This window comes from Petaurus breviceps, unplaced genomic scaffold (assembly GCF_028583685.1).
Source record: "Petaurus breviceps papuanus isolate PSGF00001 unplaced genomic scaffold, PetGlider_PUasm1.0 90510, whole genome shotgun sequence".
NCBI classification, from domain to species: Eukaryota; Metazoa; Chordata; class Mammalia; order Diprotodontia; family Petauridae; genus Petaurus; species Petaurus breviceps.
The window spans coordinates 4,526,158-4,552,735 of NW_027187267.1; the positions used below are offsets into that span (position 1 = coordinate 4,526,158).

Sequence of the window (26,578 nt, forward strand, 5' to 3'; positions counted from 1 at the left end):
AATTATTTTGCTGCTGTGAGCCCAGTTTCCTCCTCTGTGAAACAGAAATATAATTTCTTGTACTACTTACCTCATACAGGATGGTTTTGAGAGAGAATATTCTGTGACAGGCAGCAATGGAAAGAACACAGGATCATGAATTAGAAATGTGGACTCTGGTTGTAACTGTTATGTCCTACTTGTAAAGACTTGGGCAAATCAGCCTTGTTAGATTTCCCTCTCTTCAAATGTAAAATGAGTATGATAGTACTGATACTCCCTCCTTCACAAAGATCACCATCTTAGAGTGGGCCGTTATCTTAGAGGTCATGGAGTTCAACTTCCTATTTTTTTTAAGATTGTAAAAAAGGGAAAAACAAGAAATTTGACTGGTGAAGAGGAAGGTGAAAGAATGAGAATGAGAAGAACAAGGGTCTTCTGACTCTCAATCCTATGGTCTTTCTACTATCCCAAAGGAGCTCTTATAGGTAAAGTGTCACTATGAGATATAAAAATAAACTGTTTAATTTTTTCAACATATTGAGGAGAAGGTAAATGGTCTATTGATATTGAATAATATACACTTTTGGGGGTCTTACTCCTCCTCCCCAGCCACTCAAGGTTACCCCTAGACCCTTGGGGGAAGAAGTAGCCCAGCTTTTATCTAGTGACCTAATCTACCAGTGTGACAGGGGTTGGGAGAATGAACCTATTGTTTATATGCTACAGGAATATATACAGAATACATACAAAATACAATATAAACAATATGCAATATCTTAGGTAGTTTGCGGAAGGAAGGTACTAGCATCTAGGAGGATCAGTAAAGGCTTTAGGTATAAAATGGTGGTTGAACTGAGTCTCAATTGTAAGAATTGTAAGAGTAAGTGAAGAGAGCATATGACATGGGGACAGTCAGAGAAAAGACATGGAGACAGAAGAGAGCTGTAGCTTCATGTCTGTGAAATAACCCTTAGACTAGGTTAGTAAAGCTGAACCATACAGTGCATGGAAGGGAATCATGTGTAAGAAGATTGGTAAGGTAGGGAACGATCTGGTTATAAAGAGCTTTAAATACCAAGAGTTTGTATTCATTGCTAGAGATAATAGGGAGACCATTGAAGTTGAAAGTGTGTAGAGGGGTGGGGAACTTTGGAGGATCAAATGGTCAGAATTACACTTTAGGGAAATTATTTGGATGGCTATATGGATGAGTGTTGAAGTGAAAAAAATTTGGCGGGATGAGGAAATGAGATGCTTTCTAGTGGGGTTGTACTGCCCCTTTGTGGGCATATAGGATAGCAGAGGTACAGCTTAAGGAATACGAGTGGAAGGGGCAGAGACAGCATTAAAAACATGTGTGGTAGGGTTGTCTGCCAATAAGAAAATAATAGATGAGGTAAAGAGAGCAGGTGTTTAAAGGGTAAAGTGAATTCATATGGTATGAGATAATGCTACAAGAAAAGAGTAAGATACAAAGGAGAAAGGGAAGAAGGAAAAGGGTAAGAAAAGTTAGGATCTTTGGTGAGATGGGAATGGGGTCAATGGGGCTAGGCTAGCAACTCAAGGGCTTATACCACTTTCCTTAGTGTCTCCTCTGAGCTATACCAAAGTACAGGCAGTGCTACTTTTCAAAATTACTTTCCTTTCCTCCCCCTACCTCATTCAACTTACATACACACATGCACACATGTACTCTGGGGCTTGGGCTAAGACTAACTAGATTTCCATTTGAATAAATCATTAAAATATTTCTAGGGAAGGGGCTAAAGTGTGAGGAAGTTCAATTTAATCACTGAGATAAATTGATCCATTCTTATTGTTCTAGGGATGAGAAAGGACAGACCCTCTCACAGATTGCTATGGCCCCACACCCCTATTGTCTTGTCTGGTTGGCTATCTAGGACGTAGGATAGGTAACTATTCTCTGCATCTCTGAATTAATTGTACATTCAGGGGCTCACTTCCTTTCCTTATTCCTTAATGTCCCTATAATTTCTACCTCTTCCCAAGAAAACTCCAATTGGGGTCATGAAGAGTCAGACATGACTGAAATGACTCAACAACAAATATACACATGTGAACATATGAACACATGTACACACATGTGTGTACTTGCACATATATACAAAGGTTCGTGCATTATGCACACAGAAATATATTTATATGCACATGCAACACAAAACAATATTATATGTGTTTATTATGAAACTCCATACATGTAATAGATCACATATGTGAATAGATAGACCAACATAGATAGATGCACAAATATAATTGAATCTTTCTGCTTATAAACCAGCCTTTTGATGGAGTGCTTGTGTTTACCTAGGGTAATACTTGAGTTCCTCCCTTGATTATGAGACTTCCATATGACATCAGTGTCTGCTCCTTCCCCACCAGCTGTGTCTGTGCTGAATGTCCCATCTCTCCACAGGGATCAAAAACTATTTCCAAATCCATACTTCCTGCTTTCATTAATCATACCAGACATCACTAAACTGATGAATTCTGGAATTACATCTACTAAAGTCTCCTTTCTCCATAGCAGCTCTATCTGGGCTGGGAGCCAGGGAACCCAGAGTTACACTATGAACAAAAGAAGGGGGGAGGAGACTTTTTTGAACTCAGAGTGTCCTAGTTCTGAGATGGGGAAAATGCCATTTAGACCTCACTGGGAGCATCTGTTACCTAAGGGAAGCCACATCCTGGGATGATCCAAGAGAATTTGCAACTGATCTACATAAGGACTGGGGAGCCTTCTCATTAAGGAAGTTGTTTGTGATATTGTTGGATTAACAATATGAAAACAAAACCAAAAAAAAAGCAACTTTAATTATTTAGTACTGTTACCAAATAACATGAGGAACTTAGAACACTCAAAAGGGATGGGAGAATGTGGGGATAAGTATATGGATTAAGAAGTGATTCTTGACCTATGTGTAGCCCCATCCTGCAGGAGAAGGTTTAGAGAGTAGTCTCCACATGTAGAGGATAGAGGGTTTATTAGGTAACTTCCATGTATGATGATGCAGCTTGAAATAGTTCAGGAAGTTTTCCTAAATATAGAGAAACCTGCCTCCTACCTTGACCCAAATTCCTTTTAATTCAGTCAAAGGTTTAAATATAAAATCATTAGCATAAAATATTTCTGAAATTTTTCATAAATTGTCTTGTTATGAACAAGAAAAATCTTTAAATATAGCCCTTTTCCCATTTCTCCTTAATATTCTTACCTTCTTACCAACTTCATATCACTCAAGACAAAAACATCGTTATATTATAGTTTAGAATGTATTTATACATGAAATAGAAAGATAATACAAGAGGAGTGGAGTGTCCTCATGTAAGCTTCAATACTGTAACCTCTTACCTTAGGACAAGGATTAAATGCTCCCTCTCTGTACTAGCTTGCTCAATTCCAAACTGCCCACTTTCACCCCAGCAGGTCTGAATTCCTAGAGAACCATCAATCTGGTTATAATAAAATTCTCAGGAACTGAAAGATAAATTTGTTGTGAAGAAATATTCTCTCACTACTCACAACTATAACTCTCAATCTCCCATTAGTGAACTTTCATTTTTTAAAGTCACTCAGAATGACATCATTAGAATGTGAAGTTCTGTACAAACAAAGCCAATGTAACCAAAATTAAGAGGGGAGTGGGAAGCTGGGAAAGAATTTTTACAACCAGTGTCTCTGCTAAAGGTCTCATTTCTAAAATATACAGAGAATTGAGTCAAATCTGTAAGAATACAAGTCATTCCCCAATTGATAAATGGTCAAAGAATATGAACAGGCAATTTTCAGAGGTACAACATTATGCTAAGAAAAACTCTGCCCCAGACTCTATGTTGAGCTTCCTGATACAATTTTTAAAGAGGGAAAAAAAATCACATATCCTGCTGACATCTGCAAAACCAAGTTTGGGACATAAATTTCAAATTATAGTTTTGACAAATAGTTACCTGACCTTACTGATACAAAATCCTTATCTTCCTCTTCTCTTTTTTTTTTTTCTTGATGTGTCAACCCTGGTCTACCCCTTCTGCTTTTTGTCAAATTCCAGTGTACTCATCCTGTTTGTGTGTTTACATTCTATTTAAATTTGCTGAAACTATGCTCACTGACTTTTGTATACAGGTGAAGTCTGTGCTCTGGGTGTGATAAAACTGCAATACTCTGTGTGGGGTTGATGTGGTGATTGACAGAAGAACCTAATCAATGGACCTTCCAATAATTTTTATCTCCGTAGTATCATTAACAGGTGATAGGGAACTCTGGGGCAGCCCATTTCCCTTTGGCATATTTTTAATCATTAGGAACTATTCCCATTCATTTATAGTAAACCTACCTCTCTGTAACTTCCCAATGATCCTAGTTTTTCCGTCTGGGGTCAAACAGAACAGGTTTCCTCCCTCTCCCACCTGACAGACTTTCAAATCTTTCAAGGCAGTTATGTCTCCCCTAAGTCATCTCTTCTCTAGGTTAAATATTCTCCAATCTTTCCCCAATCTCTCCTCCATCAGGTCACCTTTCTTGATTCTTACACAATTGCTTGTAGGAAAGCCCTTGGATGGAGAATTAGGACTTCCTCAGCTCTATGGTAGAGGTTTACCAGAGCTGAGACTATGCTTCTCATTTCTTGTCATCATTTCTCAATCCGTGGTTCTGTGAGGCAACATAAGAAGTTTGAGAAAGAAAAAAGAATGAGAGGCAAGCATGCAAAGTAAAACCACCTACTTTGTTAAATGTGTTAGTCACTTAAGTCGAGTGGGGAGATGAACACTGTGTTAGGAGTAATCAGAGCCTCTTAAGATGTTAATGTCTGCTGTGATGGCAGGGGTGGGGGAAATACACTTTTTCCCCCTAGTGTGCTGTTATTCTTGAGGGGAAAGGACTTACTCTCTGTTCTCCACATATCTTTGTCATTTACCCAGCATTTCTTCCACAGCAAGGAAATATGTGCTATTGTACCCACATCGATACCTTCAAGAAAAGTCCCGGTGATCTGTGCTAGTTACAGTACTTCCATTAGAGGATTGTTAGAAATGTTTTGTGATTGAAAATTTCATACATTATTGTTCTAGGATCAACCATCACATATACCCAACAATCAATGATCTTATACCATATTATGTCTTAATTGTGAATTATGTTGTTTGTGTAAGTCTAAGAAAAAGAGATTGACTCTAATGACTCCAAGTGTTTTTCTCTTGTTGGGGAACCTCAACCCCAGAGTAATACAAAAAGTATAGGAGATATTATGGCTCTCTAATGGAAACTGGATTCATGATAGGAGCAAGCTGCTTGATTACTCTAGGTAGAAGGTTCCCTCCCAATTCTGGGTTGAGGGAACTTGAACCCTAGAGTAATACTATTATAACCACTAGGTATTGCCATCTGGTAAGATTTGGAGATTTAAGGTGGAAATTGGAAGGATTTTTTTTTTCTCCTGACCAAACCTTTCTCCTTCCAGTAGGTAGTTGTAGGAGGTGTACCTGAACCTTGTTCCCCATTATACCCAATCCTTAGCTTGGAGATAGAAATTCTTTGAGGAACCTGCATGCTAAACCACACTTGAATCAGGTTACAACAATGAGTCCATTAGTCTAGGGGTATATGGCCCAATTTCATGTGGATAATTTTTCTCTGTTGTGGTAGGACCTTTTAAAAACTATTCATTAAAATCAAAACCATAAGTGCCTCTTATGATTACAATTCAGAGCTCTCAGTTAAGTAAGAAAACCCAAAATTTTAAACAGAAGTTTAAGCCTCTGACCTGTTTGAATTCTGTGATTTTTAGACACTATATTTGTCTAATTTGTCTTTTTAGACACTATATTTTGCATTCTACACTACACAGAATTAATATACAAGATTACATCACAAAGAAGTTAAATCAATTACAGTTTTATATCAAGGGTGAGACAATTCAGAGATGAATTAAATCAGGAGTTAGAAACATATGTAAAAAAATGGAACCTTCAGAATAAAATTTGCCATCTGTAGACAGTAGTAGAGGCAGCAGGGTCTATATCTCAAAGAGATCATTTAAAAAGGGGAAAGGACCCACATGTACAAAAATATTTATAGCATCTCTCTTCATGGTAGCAAAGAATGGGAAATTGAGGGGATGCCCATCAACTGGGGAATGGTTGAACAAGTTGTGGTATATAAATTTAATAGAATACTATTGTGCTATAAGAAATGATGAGCAGGCAGATTTAAAAAACAAAACAAAATCTGGACTTACATGAACTTATTCTGAGTGAAGTGAGCAGAACCAGGAGAACATAGTACACAGTAACACTGTGTGGTGACCAACTCTGATAGACTTAACTCTTCTCAGCAATACAATGATCTAAGACAATTCCAAAAGACTCCAGATGGAAAATGCTATCCACATCCAAAGAAAGAACCACAGAGTCTGAATGCAGATCGAAGTGTGCTATTTTCTCCTTTTTTCTCTTGTTCATGATTTTTGCTTTTTGTTCTGATTCTTCTTTCACAGCATGGCTAATGTGGAAATATGTTTAATATGATTATGCATGTTTGGCCTATATCAGACTGCATGCTGTCTTGGGAAGGAGGGAGAGAGGAACTCAAAATCTTATAAAAGTAAATGTTGAAAATTATCTTTACATGTAATTGGAAAAAATACAATTAATAAAAAAAAAACAAGAGGCAGCAGGGAGAGAGAAATTGAAGCACTTCAATGATTATATCAGTCTGTCAAAGAAGAACAATTAATTTTCCTCTTAGGGATTTGACTGGGGTAGCAGCAGCTTAGATCTTTTGGCACCACACCATGCTCTCAAAATTATGCCTATTCATAAAAATGCTTATTTTCTGTTCATCTGGCTTTCTGGTTAATTCTTCTTCCATCAGCACACATCTCTTTTATATCTTTTGCAGAAACCGAAAGCAAAAACCCCTTCTTCTCTGTCATAGTTCTTTTCTTTTTAAAACAAATAATATTGCTCTTTTGTATTTATTTCATTTGAACATCCCTCTGTATTTCTTCTCTCCCCCTTCCAGACAGCCACATCTTACTAAAAAGAATTTTCTAAAAGAAAACATAGTCAAAACTGATTAATACCTTCAAAAAATATGATAATGTATGCAATGGTCTAGACATGTGGAACAAAGGAGTGAAAAAAAGGTGTTTTCTTGTATCTTTTCTTTGGGGTCAAACTTGTTTTTTGTAATTTTGTGAAACTAATTTTTCATGATTTTGTGGTTGTTCCTTCCTTTTGCATTGCTGTAGCCATTGTGTATATTGCTTTCTTGACTCTGCTTACTTCATTTTGTATCAGACTTTCCATACTTCCCCATATTTGTTATATTCATTTCTTTTTTTTTTTTTTTTTGCGGAGGGCAATTGGGGTTAAGTGACTTGCCCAAGGTCACACTGCTAGCCTTTTGTGTTGTGTCTGAGGCTGGATTTGAATTCAGGTCCTCCTGACTCTAGGGTTGGTGCTCTATTAACTGCGCCACCTAGCCACCCCATATTCATCATTTCTTATAGCAGAGTAACGTTGTGTTGCATTCATGGTTCCCAATTTCTTTATCTATTCCCCAATTGATGGGTATCTATTTTGTTTCCAGTTTTTCTAGTATAGAATAAACTGATCTCGATATTATGGTTTATATGGAGCCTTCTTTTTATCAGTGACCTGATATTTGCTTAGCAGTGGAATCTGTTTCAAAGAATATGGAAAGTTTATTCATTTTATATGCATAATTTCAAATTGCTTCCCAGAATGGTTACTGCAGTAATCCACAGCTCCAATAACAATGTATTAACATTACTATCATTCCACACATCTTTCAGTATTGACTTTTCCCACTTTTTGTCATCTTTGTCAATTTGCTGGGCATGAAGTAAAACCTCATACTTGTTTTGGTTTGTATTTTTCATATTACTATTGGTTTTAATTATTCTTTCATATGATTGCTAATAATTTACAATTCTTTTGAGAGTTATATGTTTTGGGTTTTTAAAAAATATTTATCAATTAGGGAATGGTTTTTGGTTCTTTATCTTCCTTTTAGTTATCTCTATATCTTGGATGCCAAATCCTTATCTGAGAAATTTGATGCAAAATTTTTTTCCTCATTCAATTTTTCATATCCCAGGTGCATTAATTTTGCTTGTACAAAAGCTTTAGTTTTGCATAATCAAAATTATCTGCTTTTGGTAATCATTTCTATCCCTTGTTTGTTTAAGAATTCACCTACTGATAGCTTTAAAAGGCATATCATTGGGGTGGCTAGGTGGCGAATTGAATAGAGCACTGGCCCTGGAGTCAAGAGGACCTGCATTCAAATCTGGCCTCAGACACTTAAAACAAAAACTAGCTGTGCGACCTTGGGCAAGTCACTTAACCCCAATTTCCCTACCTTCCCTCCTCCAAAAAAATAAAATAAAAGGTGTATATCTGCTTCTATTCTAATTTTTACAGCACAATGTTTAATGTAAAAGTTACATATTTATTTAGAATTTTATGACTGTAACAGCTTAGTCTAAACCCAATTTTTGCCAACAGTCTTTTGATTTTCCAGTTTTAAAAAAATCAAATAGATTTTTTCCCAAATAATTTATATTTTAAGGTTTATAAAAACCTGTGTTATGGAATTTCATTATTTTGGTTTAATTCTTGTCTAACTTTCTTAGCTGATGCTTTCTATTTTTTAACTAACATTAAATTGATTTTTATAATATAATTTGAAGTCTTTTTTTCCCCATTCAATTTTCTCCAGAGGTCTATCATATCTACCTTCTCTAAAATTCTATTCACCTTCTTAACTTCTTTCTTGTTTATTTTAAAGTTAGATTCATGAAGTTCAGAGAGGGGAAGATTGAGGTCTCCCACTAGTATAGTTTTGCTGTATTTCTTCCTCTAAATCCCTTAGTGCCTCCTCTAGGAATCTGGATGCTATAATACTTGGTGCATATATGTTTAGTAATGATATTGTTTCATTTTCAATGGTGCCTTTTAGCAGGGTATAGCTTCCTTTCTTTCTTGTTTTTTTTAGCCAAGTGACATGGCTGGTTTTTGTGTTAAGTGTCTGAGGCTGGATTTGAACTCAGGTACTTCTGACTCCAGGGCTGGTGCTCTATTCACTGTGCCACCTATCTGCCCCATATAGTTTCCTTTCTTATCTCTTTTAATTAGATCTATTTTTGCTTTATCTGAGATAAGGATTGCTACCCCTGCTTTTTTTACTTTAGCTGAAGCATAATATATTTTACTCCACCTTTTACCTTTATCCTGTGTGTATCCCCCATTTCAAAAGTGTTTCTTGTAAACAGCATATTGTAGGATTATGGTTTTTAATCCATTCTGCTATCCACCTCCATTTTATGGGAGAGTTCATCCCATTCACATTCACAGTTATGATTACTATCTCTGTCTTTCCCTCTATTCTATTCTCTCTCTTGTTTATGCTTTTATTTCTTCCTTCTCCCTTCCCCTCCTTAAGAGTTTTCCTCTGGGGCAGCCAGGTAGCACTGAGAGTAAGAGCACTGGCTCCAGTGTTGGAATGACATTTATTTGGCTCATACACTTAGCACCCACCCAGAAACACCTGGCTGTGTAACCTTGAGCAAGTTACTTAACCCCAATTGCTTAGGGGAGGCCAGGTGGCTCAGCAAGTAAGAGCACCAGCTCCAGTGTCAGGATGACCTGGATCAAATCCGGGCTCAGATACTCAGAACCACACCCAGAAATAACAGGCCACGTAACCTTGAGCAAGTTACTCAACCCTGATTGCTTGAAAAAAAATAGTTTTCCTGTTGACCACCACCTCACTCAGTATTCCCTCCCTATCTACCCCCCCCTCCCTTTTTCTACTTGTAAATCCAAGCATGAGCAGCTTTCCAGAGAATGGCTACTGTGAACAGATTTCAAGAGTCTAATTACATAGTATGGTGAACACTCTATTTATTCAATAACAAATCAGGGCAAAACATTCACAGAAAATCAAAATACAGCATTCACAATATTACAACTTATCACAGAAAATCAAAATACAGCATTCACAATGACTTATCACTAAAATGGCCACATAGTTTTCACCACAATGGTCACATGGTTTTGAAGAAAGTACAATCATTTAGTCAATCACTCACTTAGTAACTCAATCATTCAATCATCCTTAAGGAGCCTTGCAATATATACAATAATCAAAAATCAATAATCAAAGTTCTCCACTCATGGTACACATTAAGTTACAAATCAGTCACTATTAAGTAATCATTCACTATTCAATCATCAGAAAATACATAGGCCATTTACCCCTCAGTCACAAGTAAATCACAATCTTCTTAGTCAGTACACGGTATCCAAGTAAAGTCTTCTTTCAGCTTGACTTGGGGTAAGCTCTCAGATTCCCTGGATCCCCTTCCATGCTCCCAGCTCCTACCTGGATTCAGCAAACTGTCACCTGGGTTCAAAGGCAGAGAGCTCTCAGTTCCTTGTCCAGCTCTCTGTGCAGTTCCTGAAGCTGAAGCTCACAGTGTCCAGTCCACCTTAAATCCTTCACAGTCTGTGCTCCTGGGAAGTCAAGGCTTAACAAAGTCACAAACAGACAAAATACCAGCAAAACAGTCATGCTTTCCTCAGTTTCCTGCAGCTCCAGCTGGTCCTCAGAAATCCTCAGCAGCTTGGCTGGCCCTTGGACTCAGCAGCTCCTCAGCAGCTTCAGCTGGCCCTCAGACTTGGCAGAAGTTTCAGCTGGTTTCCAGAATCAAAATCACTTCATTCGGGTTCTCAAAATAAAAATCATCCTTTCCAGCCTTGGCCTCTTTTCCTCAGCCTCCAGAACCTGGCTCCAAGAAAATCTGAAATTCCAGTAGGGCTTCTCCTTATATGCCTATTAGCTGTTCTGCCCCTTCCTGTTACATCAGCAACTTCCTGTTAGTCAGCAACAGGGGTTCATACCTTTTATTTCTTAACAGAGGCTTGATCTAATTAATTTTTAACTAGGTGCTAAGTACCTGTTAGCTTTGCCAGTACAAAGGGATCAAATTACATTACTATTACACTACCCTTCCCCCTTACTACTTCTTCCTTCCCTTCTAATCACCCCCCCCTTCTTACCCCTTCTCTCTCCTACTGCCTATAGGGTATGATAGATTTTTATACGTAATGTAGTATGTTATTTTCTCCTTAAACCAATATTGACAAGAATAAATCTCATACAGTGCTCCTCTCCCTCCCCTCTTTCCCTCTATTATGATAAGTTTTATGTCTATTCAGGATAGAGTCCTATACTTAACTGATAATGTTATTCCCTCCTTACACCAAAACCAACTGAGGGCAAAACTCATATAATGTTCATCTCCCTCCCTTCTTTCCTCTACTATGTTTTTATGCCTCTTTGTGTGGCATAATTTACCTTTTTATGCTTCCTCCTTTCCTCTTCTCCCATTACAGTCCCTTTGCACTCCTTAATAAGGTTTTTTTTTTATCATCACTTTAGTTAATATATACCCACACCCTCTATTTATCTATATCCCTTTTAAATGTTACGATAAGTGTACAATTCTCACTATTGATAGGTATCAGCTTCCCATATAGGGATGTAAACAGTAATCATCTAAATAGAGATTTTATTCAATGGGATCACTGAGAGAATGTAGAAAGTAAAGAGGGGCCAGGATAGGATAGTAGAGAACACCCACACTGAGTGTATGGTTCTTGGCCCCACACTGTTAATATATTTATAAATAAATTAGTTAAAGGGATAGATGGAATATTTATCAAATTTTCAAATGACACAAAGCTGAGAAGGATACCTAATGCATGAGATGATAGAATCATGATCCAAAAAGATATTGACAGGCTAGAACATTGGGCCAAATTTAAGATGAAGACATTTAATGGGGATATACGCAAAGTCGTAAGTGTAGGCTCAAAAATATAATTTCATAGCTTCAATGTGAGGGAAATATGGACAGAAAGAAGTTTTTCTGAATAATATCTGAGGCTTTGGGTGGGTTGCAAACTCAATATGAGCAAATAGTATGATGTGGAACTCAAGAAAGTGAATGCAACCTTGACCCTCTTTAAGAGAGTCATAACTTCCAGAACAAGGGAGATTTTCCCACTGTATGACTCCCAGTATGATTTCATCTGGAGAATTGTGCTCAGTTCTGGGCAGTTTGGTTTAAGAAGCACTTTGACTAGTGAGAGAATGTCCAAAAGAGAGCAATCCAGATGGTAAATATTCTTGAGGCCATGTCATATGATGATTGGTAGCAGAAATGGAAAGTCTGCTTTGGAGAAGAGAAGATGAGACACAACTTTATTCAAGTATTTGAACAGCTGTTATGTTTAGGGATTAGACTTGTCCTCAGCTCAAGAGAGAAGAGCTTAGAGCAGGGATTAAAAGTTGAAAAGAAACAAATTTAGCATTGACATCAGGAAAGATTTCTTGACATCAAGAACTATCCAATGCTATAATGAGTTTTTCCTCATTTGAGACTTTCATGTAAAGATTGGATGACCAGTTGTTAACTATGTTGTAGAAAGTATTCATTTGGGGGTATGAAATGGACTAAGTTATTAAGGTAGTGTAGTAGAGTGTACAACTTAGAATCAGGAAGACCTGAGTTCAAATTCTATCTCAAACACTTATTAGCTGTGTGACTTTGTCACCAAACCTCACTCAGACCCAGGTTCCTCATCTGTAATAGTACCTACTTCATACTGTTCTTGTAAGGATTAAATGGAATAATGTGTTAGATTAGAGTCAGAAACCCCTTTACTACATTTTAGCCTTGATAATTTAATGAGATGAGAACACATCTCAAATATTCACTAATAGGCATTTGACTCTGTTGAAATACATTTAAAATGGAATATTGCCCAAGAATCATATACATATATTAAAGGAGATGGATGACAAGGGTTGGATTTCTAGATATTGAGCAATGCTGTTCTCCAACACATCCCTGAGGAAGATATCTCTAGAGGGGAAGGAAAAGCCTTGACTTTTGGTCTTTTATTCCTCTCCTTTCTCTTCACTCCCCTTCCCCACCCTGCCCAACACATACACCTAGCTGGATGAGGTCTTTGCATGCTTTGAGGTTATGGAAAAGTTTGAACTTTCCATCTTTCTTTTACTGTACTAAAGGCTTACCTGATTCATCTGGTGGGTATGTCTATATTAGAAATAAGGACAGATGGGTATAGATTTACCAGGCTTAAGGGGAACTTTTCTTTATTTTTAAAAAATTCATCTAATTTTAAATTTATGAAATAAAACAAGCATTTCTACAACACAGTATACCCAAAAAAATTGTATAATAAAAAAGGAGAATAGAACATGTACATGAAACTGCAAATATGTACAACTTTCTATTCCTTATATATATATGTATATATCTCCATAATGTGTGCATATGTATATATGTATAAATATACAATATATATACAGAAGATGTGGGTATAAGTTGACTTTTATGGAATGACATCTAAAAATGATATCTAAAAAATTAAGGGGTGAGAAGGAAGATTGCAGTGGAAGAAGAGGGAAGGGAGAGGTAGAATAGGGTAAATTATCTCACAAGAAGTGCTAAAGACCTATTACAGTATAGGGAAAGGTGTGTGTGGAGGCATCACTTGAATTTACTCTCATCACAGTTGGCTCAAAGAATTAATAACATACACATTCAGTTGATCTATTTTACCCTATAAGGCAGCAGGAGAGGAGGGGGAAAAGAGAATGTGGAAGGACTGAGAGAAGGGAGTGCAGACTAGGGTAGGTGGTGGTCAGAAAAAAAATACTGGTGAGGAAGGACAGGGTAAATGGAGAGACTGGGAGAGGGAGAGAGAAAGAGAGAAAGGTTAAACAGGGGGGAAATAGGATGGAAATACGCAATAATCATAATTGTGAATGTGAATAGGATGAACTTACCCATAAAATGGAAATGGATAGCATAGTGTTTAAAAACAGAATTCTATAATATATTGTTTACAAGAAACACATTTGAAGTAGAGGGACACACACAATAAATGTAAGGGGCTGAAGCAGAATCTATTATGCTTCAGCTGAAATAAAAAAAAAACAGGAGTAGCAATCATGATCTCTGACAAAGCAAAAGCAAAAATTTCAATATAAACATATATGCACCAAATGGTATAGCAACAGAACTATTTCTTCCTTTGCTTTGAATATTGAGCTTTTATTCTAATGTTTTCTTACATTTCCTGCTATTTAGTTATGTTTTGCCCTTCCAGTCCTTCTATTTTTGATTTTCAGAAACCCAAATGCTAGGCTTTATATTTATCTTTACCTATGAGTCCAGCATTCCAAGCTCTGGACTAGATCTAATCTTTGGGGCATACTCAAGACCCAAGCAAATTTCTCTTTGGGAAATCTAATAATATAATTTGTTCCTAGGTTTCCATAAGTGTGCATAAATGGGCCTTCAGATCTAGTTTAACACTCAAGTTTACTACTCGTATTGAATACAGAAAGAATGGTCTTTGTTCCATGAAACAGAAAATGCAAAATACATAAATGAACCCACAGAGCTCCATATGCAATTAATACATATCTCAACTCTTCGATTTTGGGCAAATCATTTAACTTTTATTTGCTTCAGTTTCTCTAACTGTAAAATGGAGATAATAAGAGTACCTATCTTTCATGGTTGTTGTGAGGGTCTAATGAGATAATATCTATAAAATGTTTAGCACAATACCTGGAACACAGTAGGTACTATATGGATATTAAGTCTCCTTAAATCTTGGGTGTGGGGCAAGTTGGGAGGAAAGAAGTGGGTTGCCATGTCCATCTAATGTAGAGGATGATAGGTAGACAGGAGGAGCAAGGCTAATCTCTCTTTTCATCCTTTTTCATTCTCACCCATCATTGCTCCTCCTACTTCTCTGGGTAAGAAGGCATACTGGCCAGTGTGGCCACATGAAGGTAGAATGTTGTCTTGGAAGTCCAACAAAGTAGTCCTGTCATTGGGTCCAATTCAAAGTGATCAGGAGGCTGAAGATGGAGGGCAGAATGACTACTATCAACTCCCGGGACACTCTAAAGGTATGGCCTGGGAAAAGAAAGAATAAAAAATCCAAGTCCCTGAAATCTTTGAAGCAAGGTAGTAGAGTTATCAAATAGAGTAAGAATAAGGTGATGGAATATCTGGATTTCCTTCCTGAATTTAGCCCCAGTCCTCCCAGGACACCTCTCTTAACTTGATGTCTCAAGCTGTGGAACAAGTATCATGAGTTTAGGGTTGGCTTCTTGGAGAGAAGGGGTCAGAGCTCAAGTACACCACTTCATTCCTCTAGTTCTTTTCCTCTGTCTCAAGATTCAATAAGGGTGTCTTCCAGGATAAAAGGAAAGGAATAAAATCCTAGATCTAGAGCTTGACTAGACCTTAGAGAGCTTCTAGTTCAAGTCCCTTATTTCACAGTTGAGCAAATTGAGGTCTATCAGGGTAAAATGACTTGCCAGGAGTAACACAGAGAGTAAGTGTCAGTGTTTGTATTCAGACTCAGGTCCTTGGACTCCAAGTTTGGCATTCTTCCCACTGTACAATACCAATTCTTTGGGATAACACAAAATCCAGTTGGGCCATTTTCCATGCCTTTCCCCATAGGGGGAAAGTTGAGACAAACCTGAAATGATACTGAGAGGTCATTTGAACATACCCCTTCATTATACAGACTAAGAAAAGAGGACTGAGAGAGGTGAAATAACCTTCCTTTCTACTTCAAAGCCAGTAAATGACCAAACTTAAACTTCAGAAACAATATGGCAGTTATAGATGATACAGTGGGCAGAATAAGACTTGAGTTCAAATCTTACCTCAGTCATCTACTAGATGTATGACTGTGGACAAGTTACTATCTGTCTGTTTCCTCATATGTAAAGTGGGAAAAACAGTATTCACCTCCCAGGGTGGTTGTAAGGATAAGACAAGATATCTGTAAAGTGCTTTGCAAATGTTAAAGTGCTATGTAAATGCTAGCTATTGTGAATAATTGATATTTTCTGACTCTCCTTTTGGTAATAATAAGGTACATGAGGGTAAAACGAGTTAATGTTTATAAAATGTTAACAAAGGCTAGATATTTGAAAGAACACTGGGCCTGAGATCAGGAGTATTGAATTTTAAACAGTTGTTAAGTTTCATATATATGTCTTGCTCCTTAAATAAATAACATACTCTTTGAGAGCTGATGGATATCAGGGTCAATGATCAGGAGAGCATGTAAAATAGGAAGGGAAGCATGAGGGGGATTAGTACAAAGAAACATGGCGGCCTCTGGTCCATAAGGGAGAATGTGATCTATTTCCAGGTTTTTATTGTCAGCTGCATGTGCATGTTTAAAGGATAGCAACGCTGTGTGTTTAAAGCCAGGGAGAGGCAGAATGCTGTAACTATCATTTGTTTCTGTTTACAATAAAGGTGGAGTGTTGGATTTATGGGGAACTCCTACTCTATTGCTCAGAAATTTGACAGAGCAGTCCAAGACTCTGAATTCTAAGGTAGGATCTGAACTCAGGGCTTCTTCATTCATTAATTTAACAAACCTTAAATGCTTGTTCTGTGCAAGGCACTGTGGGATATGAAGATGAAAACAGCACTGTTCCTGCTGTCAAGATTATAATTATATAGGGCCTCTCACCTCCCCAAAGGACTGCCATGTTCCCACACTGGTTTGGAACCAAAGAGACTGTGGGAGGGTCCTAAACTCGAAGGGGCACACAGAGAAGGGAATGTCTCTGAGGAAAAAGGTCTTGAAAAAAACACTGGGGAGGTCTGAAGTAGAAGGGAAGAGAGATACCTCCTGAGTTAGGGGATTCCCCTCCTTCCCCCTTGCTGTGAATGAAGGATTTCACACAGGAAGGAATCATCACCAACATAATTGCCCTGGTAGTTAAGGGATCTAAGCTAACCTTTCTAATCTTGAGTCTAAGATCCTGTTGAAGATAATGTTGCTGTCTTTGTGTTTCCTGACATATTCCTAAGAACTTTTTCTGGAACTGGATCAGCTTCAACATTTTGAATGCTACATTTAGCTCTATAGTTATTATACTGGGACCAATTAAACTGCTCTAATAGGGTACAATGGAAAAAGCATTGGTTTGGAAGCTAGAGGACCAGAGTTTGACACTACCTATGTGACCTTATATGAGTCACTTAAGCTCTCTGGGCACCACTTTCCTCATCTGTGAAATGAAAGGGTGGGAGTGGATGATTTCTGAGGTCCTTCCAGCTGTAGAGCTATGATCCCTGGGAATGTATTCTCTAATGACTGCTCCCTGTAGTTCTATACCCCTGGTGATATTACATTTCAGAACATGTTTAATTTTTATGATTTTTGACAGACCCAACATAAAGAGAATAACTAGAGTGGTGGGCACCATGAGGTACAGGAGGACTCTAGTGTAGATTGTGCCATATTCAATGCCTTAAAAGAGAAAATACAAAAAAGTAGGGTCACTGGGAGTAATCTGAACCATACACCAAAAAAATTGCCTTGACCAGTTCAGCTACAAGGAACTGACCACTAAAACAACTACCCTCCTCACAGTCTAAGAGCAGGAGTATCTACCTTGGTTGAGGTTTGACCAGTGACAGAGCTCAGGAGCTCTGCTCCTGTAGGTTCTAGGTCAAAAATAACTATAATTCAAATCCCTGCAGGGATTTGATTATCTCAGGCTCCTGGAGAAATAGTCAGAAATTTACCTGCACAGAGCTCACTGGCATAAATGGTAGTGGAGTCGTTGCTGACAGGGTTCCTGGCAGTACAGGTGTACTGGTCAGGTTCACCAGATTTCCAGCTGATGCTGAGGATGGGTTCTCCACTGGATACACTAGTCCCTTGTTCCTCAAACGTCCAGCTGTAAATTACATTCTCTTTTACTTGTTCCACAGAACATGTCACATTGACAAGACAGGTGCCATTATCATTGATCTTAGGATCTGATGTAACTTTTGGCTTCGTCAATCGCTCTGCATGAAAGGTAAAATATAATATTCAATGAGATGTTTTGATCATGCTCCGCCTCTGTAAAGATGGTCAATGATTTCCTTAGACATTAGGACGCTGGGTTTCAGAGTTTTGTCCTGGAGTACCACAGAGCAGAGGAAATCAGTGATTCTGGACAGTTGCCATACAGTTCCAGTTGCCAACATTACCTGAGTCCACATACCCAGAGCTACAAAGGTTCAGGTAGGGAACACCTCCTTTTACACAAACAGAAGTGTGTGAGGATTGTGACAGGTACTGGTTTCTCAGGTCCCATCTGTGAGAGACTGGGGATTGCCATTATTTGTGGAACAGAGAGTGATAGCCCAAGGGAGTCATATTTTCCTCCAACAACTCTGGGAAACTTTACCTGTTCTAGGTTGCTGTTTATCAGAAAAGGATGGGAGGTGGAGGACAGCTCTTCACAGATAGCGGCACCATGCTCTAAGAGCAAGGACAAGGATACCACTTCCTCCTTATAAGCTTAAGATGTCCCATCATATGAAAAATCAATTATCCTTAACTATATACATGTGGATACTAGTATGTTAGAGATGAAAGGAACCTGAATACTATCTAGTCCAACATCTCATCCAATTCAAAGATTCCCTCTGCAAAACTTCTGGCAGTTGTTCACTTGACCTCTATTTGAAAACATTAAAACACAGGGAGCCCATGAGCTCACAAAGTAGTCCATTTGGAACGGCTCTACTTGTTAGAAAGTTCTTCTTTACATTTAATTATTGTAACTTATATGATAATAGACTTAGAGAAGGGGTCTTAGGGAGTATCTAGACCCATCCAATCATTTTATACATAGGAAACTGAGGACCCAAAAGGTGAAGTGATTTCCCCAAAGTTGCATAATTGTTAAGGGGCAGAATCAGGACTTGTAAGAGTCAGACTGTTTATAAAGCAATCCCCAAAGAGTTCCTTGACTGAATTCCCCCAGGATGTGTGGGATCAGTGCACATTTCTGCTTAAAATAGAGCACCCATCTTGGGTGGGCCTGCCTTTGCCTTGATCCATTGATTCTTCCATCCTTGATTCATCCTCTTCTGTCCTTGGCCTGATTTTCTAGTTTCCAATGGACCCAGTTTTACCCAGTGACTTTTCTCTCCATTTTATTTTTCTCTTTTAAAAATATTTTATTAATAATTTAACACTGAACATTATACCCAATTAAACTTGCTTGACCACTATTTACATGGAAATTAATTTTAATGGATGATTTATCATAACACTTTTTCTTTCAATTCCTTTAAGTCCTCATCAAGATTCTTTGTCTTTTCATTCTTATTCATTTTCCCTCTTATTGGGGGATAGTGTATACTCTAGTCCCCAAATTCTCCTTTGTTTCCATCTTGCACCATTTAATAAACTTCTTTTCAGATTTCTTAATATATATATATATCATATTTGACTTTAATAATTTGATCATTTTAATTATATGGATATACCTTAATTTATTCTCCCATTCCCCACCATAAGGGTATTGTTTAGATTATTTCCAGGTTTTCATGATTACCTGCAATTCTTCTATAGCAATCTTAAGAGAAATAACTCTTTTTAAAAATTATTGTTTTTGCTTTTGATTCCACACACACACAAGCATTTGTGGTTTAGGTTCCTAAAAGCAGAAATTATTGAGTCAAAAGGTACAACTCTTCTTGTAATTTTTATATTAGAATCCTAGATTCCTATATAAAAAGATTGTGGAAGTTTGTCATTCTTCCAGTGATGGATATGAGCACCTGTTCTTCCACAACCTCTATTTTTGTCAGTTTGGTCAGTGAGAGATACTATAGCAAAGTGGTCTAAATTTGCATCTCTTGAATTCCATCTCTGTATTCTCCAGTGATCCCCATGGACAGATTGCCTTACCCAAAAATATTCTTGTGTGATTGTGGCCTCAAATTCAACAAAACAAAACTCAAGATCTTCCACACCCAGACCCAAACTTCTTTTAAATTGCCTGATTACTTTTGAGGATACCACAATCTTTCCCATTCCTGAGGTCATTGTCTTATTGTCATCTTTGACACCTCATGGCCAAATCTTGTTCTGTCTCTGTAACATTCCATATATGCATGTATGTGTGGATGTATTTGTGTATATAAATACACACATATATACATACCTATGTATCCCTTCCTATATATCTTGTTGCCTTGCATATCTTTGTCTGCTCAGAACTAATATGGCTTGATCAATGCTTTATCTCTCTATATTAGCTTTCTATTCCTCTACATTCCTCCAGAACTTAAATCCAGACACTCTTGAATTATGGGAACTTCTAGTTCTGCCCTGTCTACCCCAATTCACTTCTTAGATTGTGCCCTCCTCCAGGCTTTATCCTATTATTTCAGATGTCCCAGTATGGCACTAATCTTCTATAAACACATCTTTTGTCGTGACACTTTGGGGCTCAGACATCTATAATAGCTCCATATTGTATCTAGTCTCAAATCCCCTGCTTATCTTCCCAGGTTCACTCTCCAACCTTCCCACTATTCTCCAAAACCCATACCCCAGTAAAGCTGATGTCTTTACTGTCCCAAAAATATGCAAAGTAAGTCACATTTAATCTTACCTCAGAGTTTTCTGTTTCTACTCTCATCTTTAATGTTCCTTCTTTATCCTTCTTACTTGACTAAAATCAGCTTATACTTCCTCCTAGTCTAACTGAAACCTCAATCCTCCCTCCTGTTCTTTCCTTATCTCTGCTTAACTTACCATATACATCCAACCTGATGTGCTCTGAGATTTCCTTTCCTGTACCCAATAAGGAAGCCTTGAGTTTATAGGTGCTACTGTCCTCCTTCTGAAGCTGTCGGATATGTAGAGTGATATTATCATCATCAAGGCGGATCCGTGTTTTCAGGCTGGTTTCAAACCCTAAAATTTTTCCTCCTTTGTCCCATGTCAAGATCTTCTGAGTCTCATTGTAAAACCAAGAGACTTCTGAAAAGGGCCCTTGAGACAATTCAGAGTTCTTGAGCTTTGCAGATTCACCAACAGTGCCCAATATGTTTCTTGCTGAATGAACTGCCAACCAGAGCCAGAGCAAGAAACTTGTTAGTGACAGGACAATGAAAATTGTAACCAAAGGAATATCTTGGTAGAGGTGTGGTTGGAAGGTTCTAACATACTTTCAAGTATAACAATGGATGGCATTTGCATAATACCATAACGTTTGCCAAGTACTATATAATATCTCATAAGAATCTCAGAACAAATCTACCAGAAGAGAACTACAGGTATTTTTATGCGCGTTTTAGAGATAAGGAAACTAAGGTTCATAGAAATGAAACATGACCTGCCCACAGAAACCTGGTTAGTGTCCTAGGTGTATTCAAAACTGACTGCCAGGATCCTGTGAACTATAATACAAATAGAACTGAGAATGGGGAATGGCTCAGACGATATTGTTTAGGATACAGCTATGACTGACCTTGTATGAGAGTCATCATCGCCCATCCTCTTGGTGATGTACATAAGATCTCAAAAGGCTTGTAAAACAGCCTGCTTTGCAGAACTTTTCTTAGGAAAATACATAGTCCAGAATAACATACATAAATACATGCTATTAAAACTCCCCAGGTAGCCAGACCCCTCAAAACTGTGCTTGATGATATCTCACCTGCCTCTCGTTCTCTCCTTCCAACATATCATAAGGACCTCTTATAGTCACTGTATAAGGACCAGTTTAGGAATGTAAGGCCAAAGGTGTAGGCTCACCTTGCTTTTACATGATACCTCATAACTGGAAAGAGATTAATGATCTTGTTAGGGTTGCTGAGAGCAACTGTTGCCTTCCTGTATCTGCAGTCCAGTTGTTTTGCCTCCCTGTTAATGGTCATATATATGGATATTGTGGCAAAAGTGAATTTTGTCATAGACTCCAGTTGCCAGGAGATTCATTGCTAAGTGATTAAATGAAGGTTAGTGGCAAAGCTTTAAAAATGTAGTTCTACTATAGGTTAAGAAACACTGATGCTAAGTTCTGCCATTATCTTTACTCTCAGAATGTGTTTATATACTGAAATAAAGGGATAGTGAGTCACCTTCTATCCTTGAGCCATACTTTCTTCATCTGTAAAATGTGAATAATGATCTGCTCTTCCTATCTAAAGCAACTGCTTGGATTTCTAGTCAGGGACTCTAGGTGAAAAAGTAAGGAGATGCCTATTGACCTTATTTGGTCCTTCAGGAGATGTGTATTTTCTTCATGCACATACTTACTGGTTGTAACATATTTCTGCTGATTCATATGGATGTTTCCATTTACCAGTATTGAAAAAAGTGCAGAATTGATCACAGAGTCATTAAAAAAATTTATGTGATGTCATAGAAAATATTAGAAGTGCCAGAAAATTGAAGAAAAAAATTAACAGCAAAACCAGAAAAAGATAGATTCTAAGACTTAGTCAGCTAGATGTTGATATTCAGCAAAATTCCAAGATATACTATCCAAAAAAGGGAGCTGATTCTTCAAATTCAGCACTAAGTCACTAAAAAGTTATAACAATTTCAAATTAATAATAGGATTACCACTCTTATATGCTAGGGAAACATAACTGGATTTCAACAAGATATTTAACAGTTTTAACGATCATCTTGGAACAAGTTGAAATGATGTGATCTGGATGATAGTCAAATTAGATGGATTTATAACTAACTGAACAGTCATATTCAGATACTGTGGATTGATGGTTCAATGTGAACCTTGAAAGAATCCATGCTGATGGGCCTTAGAGCCTGTGCATAGCCATCTGTTTAACACTTTTATCAGTAACTTGAATGAAGACATAAAAGGGATATTTGTGTTTTTTTGTTGTTTTGTTTTTGGAGGGGGGAAGGTAGAGCAACTGGGGTTAAGTGACTTGCCCAAGGTCACATGGCTAGTTTTGATGTTAAGTGTCTGAGGCTGGATTTAAACTTAGGTCCTCCTTACTCCAAGGCTGGTGCTCTATTCACTGCACCACCTAGCCACCCCTAAAAGGGATATATGTAAAGATAACCAATGACCCCAAGCTGTAAGGGATAGCAAAGAAATCTTTGCCTAGATAACCTCTAAGATTCATTTCATCTTTAAAAATTTATGATTTTCTAGCTGATTGATAAAATCAGGGATTAAAAACCCAACCCAACTGTTATTAATACAATGGTCTAAAATAATTTCAAAGGACTCATGATGAAAAAAATTCTATCTCCCCCAGAGGGAAAACTGAGGAACTCTGTGTGCAAACTGTAGTATAATATTCCCACTTTCTTTATTTTTCTTGCTTTTTTGCAACATGGCTAGTATGGAAATATGTTTTCCATGATTGGATACAGGTAACTGATATAATATTTCTTGCTTTCTTGATGGGATGGAGAAGAGTGGGAGGGAGGTTGAGAATTTAGAACTCAAAATTGGAAAAAAAAAGAATGTTTAAAATAAATTATATATGCACATTTGTACTAAAACAAAACAAAATAAAACCCAAATCAGTAATCCAAAAGGCATTTATGAAGTGCCTATTCTGCTAGGCACTGGGCAAAGACAAAATCAGAACCAATTCCTGCCCTTGAAGACCTATTTTTTTTACTCTGATCTTACTAAATGTAAATAGGTAAGTATATGCAAGATAATTTGAGGCAGAAGAGAGTGCTAGTAACTAGGAAAAATCAGAAAACCTTGCTATATGACATGGCACTTGAAGGAGGCTAGAAATTCTAAGAAGTAAAGGTAAAAAAGGAATGCAATCCTTTTTTGTGTCTATAATTTAAGTCTATAAAGGAGAGTGGGTGCAAGACCACAAAAGTAGGGAATAGAATACTCAGTTCAGCGAACAAAAAAATCTGTCATTTGACTGAAACATAGAATTCATAAAGGGGAATATTGTAAAAATAAAGGTAGCCTAAAGCCAGATTGTTAAGGACTTTAATTCATTAATAATTAGAGAAACACAAGTTAAAATAACTCTGAGGCACCACCTCCCATTGTTTAACACTACAGAAAAGGAAAATAATTTCTGGAGAGGATGTGGAAAAATGGAGACATAAATACACTGGTGGAACTGTGAATTGTTCTAACTATTCTGTAGTATAATTTGGAACTATGTGCAAAGAGACACAAAATTGTATATATACTTTCACTTAGCAATACCTCTACTAGTTCTGTATCTCAAAGAAATCCAAACAAAAGGGATAGGACCTATATGTACTAACACATTTATAGTGGCTCCTTAGAAATTGAGGAGATGTCCATCAACTGGGGAATAGCTAAAGAAGTTGTGGTATATGGTAATGATGGAATTCTATTGAATACTATATATAGGAAATGATGAAGGGACTAGTTTCAGAAAAACCTGGGAAGACTTATATGAACTAATGCAAAGTGAAGTGAGCAGAACCAGGAGAGCATTTGTATACAGTAACAGCAATATTATAACAATAATCAACTTTAAAGACTTGGCTACTCTGATTAATTCCATGATCCATGACAATTAATTAAAAGTAAAAGATTATGAAAACAAAAAGATCTCTCACTTTGGCATTTTTGCCCCTGCCTCATGGTCAAGGACAGAAAAGAACTGTCTGGTGGGGAAGGAAACCTACTACTAATTCTCTATTTGGCACTTAAAGTCAATCTGGTCCCATCTTACCCTTCCACTCTGATTATCTGTTACTCTCCTACATATACTCTACATTTCAGTCAAATTTGCTTTTTAGCTATTGTTCATTACAAATAATATTCCATCTCCTCTTCTTGTGCCTTTGTCCAGGCTGTTCTACTTTTGCAACACATTCACTTGTCACCTCAGTTTCTTCAAATCCCTAATTTCCTTAAAAGCTCGGTGAAAATACTTCCTCCTACAGGAGACCTTTCTTAGCCACCATCTCCCACCTTTTCAGCTATTAGTGCCTCCCCTCCCCAAAATTATCCTATATTTACTTTGTGTATATTTTTATATGCTTATATGTGACTGTATTGTTTACCTCAATTAATTGTACATGCCTTGAGGTCAGGGGCTATATCATTTTTGTCTTTGTATTGCACCATCTGACACAGTTCCTGGTGCATAGCAGGCACTTTTAATAAATTTGTGTTGATTCATTAAAATTGAATCCTACCCATGGAGTTGGCTAAACAGGTTTAGGTACCCCCAATGGTACTGAAGATGAAATTAATAGTAAGACTAAATGATTGATTCAATGCCAAGACTCCTATGATCACATACTGCTTTAACTTAGTCCAACACTTATTTTATAGATAAGAAAACTGAAGCTTGGAGAAATGACTTTCCCAAAAATCTAGATCTCCTTGTCTAGTGCTCAAGAAAATGACTTATACCCATACAAAATTACTGATGAAAGACAGTGGATGCTGGAATAAATAGGATGAATGAATGTAGATGCAGTGAAATTGTCAATAATTCCTAAAAGACTGTGATAGTAGCAAATATAATAGATCTTTGGCTTTGACAGGGGGTCTCTCATGATCTTTAGCATTTTATATCTCCAGGTAGTCAGTTTAAGACTAGCCTAAAGGACTATGGCAATTCTGACATCCTGTACAGGAAGGATCAACAGAGCTAACTGACAGATTGTGGTGTGATTGAAAGGCAGTTGGGAAGGGAGGGTAAAATTGAAAAATTAGAGTCCTAAGACTAGATCTATAAATTCAGAGCAGCCAGCCAGTCAATTTTCTTGACTTGGACCTTAGAAAATACATCCAAAAGAGCTGGCCTGAGAAAGGGAAGACATGAGGGATTTAAGCACATAAAGAGCAAAAATCTTCATTCCTCTTCTTTCACTGGTTTTCATAACCTCGCCCCCACCCATATTGACTCACTTCCTTTGCCCATAGCTTTCTTTTGGCTGCCCCTTGTGGGAAAGAAGAGATAGAATCATATAAAGTCAGCATGTATCTTCCAACTCAACTCAGCTGAGGCTGACACAGTGCTATGAAGGGACCAGACATTACATTCACCGATGAGATGTTAAGCCATCTTCCCTCTACCTCTAACCCTGGTACCTCCCAGAAAAGTGATAGATAAGAACGAACAGAAAGTACCTTGAGAGGAGATTATGAGCATTAGCAGACACACTTTCCACCTGCTAAACAACATGCCGTTTCTTTGGGATCCACAGCCAAGGATCAGGTTGAGACCTGAGATCTTCCGTGGTCTACAGCTTCTTCAACTTCCTATAAAGAAGATGGAGGTTTAGCCTTTCACCTCTTCCTCTTCTATGAGATCACATCCCTTTTGTAATAACATGTAGCGTCTGAAATCAAAGAGTAGAAATGGGAACTTAAAAATTGTTTTTCTTTTACAATTTCCTGACTAGGCAAATGAGTAAGCAAAAATGGTTAGGCATATGACTGTTTGCTCTGGTATCGAGACAGACACCCCCCATTATTGTATCCTGGCTTGAAAGAGAACTATTCCTCCAGAGAGGAAAGACTGAGAAAGAAACTAGAAAGTTATACCCCAAAGAAAGGAGCAATTCAGCAAGTGGAAAGTCTATTCTGTGTATATTCCTCATGAATAGAGAGAAACTGCTACTAGGATTGAAATTCTGACAATCTGGCTCGGGG

At 37.5% G+C, this 26,578-nt stretch overlaps 1 protein-coding gene across 1 annotated transcript; it reads right to left on the reverse strand.

Annotated features, from left to right (window-relative positions):
* Positions 1 to 9,915: 9,915 nt before the first annotated feature.
* On the reverse strand, positions 9,916 to 26,245 carry LOC138141993 (SLAM family member 7-like). Its single transcript, XM_069062914.1, has 4 exons — positions 26,054 to 26,245; positions 20,725 to 21,036; positions 17,706 to 17,972; positions 9,916 to 15,053 (listed from the first exon to the last, which is right to left on the reverse strand). The coding sequence occupies exons 1-4, from the start codon at positions 26,106 to 26,108 to the stop codon at positions 14,965 to 14,967; spliced, it is 723 nt and encodes a 240-aa protein (XP_068919015.1). The 5' UTR covers positions 26,109 to 26,245; the 3' UTR covers positions 9,916 to 14,964.
* Between the last annotated feature and the right edge of the window lie 333 nt (positions 26,246 to 26,578).

Bases quoted from the DNA above. Each gene is read 5' to 3' on its own strand.
- LOC138141993 (XM_069062914.1), bottom strand. From the start codon at position 26,108: ATGTTGTTTAGCAGGTGGAAAGTGTGTCTGCTAATGCTCATAATCTCC. The intron at 21,037-26,053 runs GTACTTTCTGTT...TCTGGTTGGCAG, and splicing joins GCTCATAATCTCCTCTCAAG to TTCATTCAGCAAGAAACATA. The intron at 15,054-17,705 runs GTAAATTTCTGA...TTCTTTTCCCAG, and splicing joins TGCCAGTGAGCTCTGTGCAG to GCCATACCTTTAGAGTGTCC.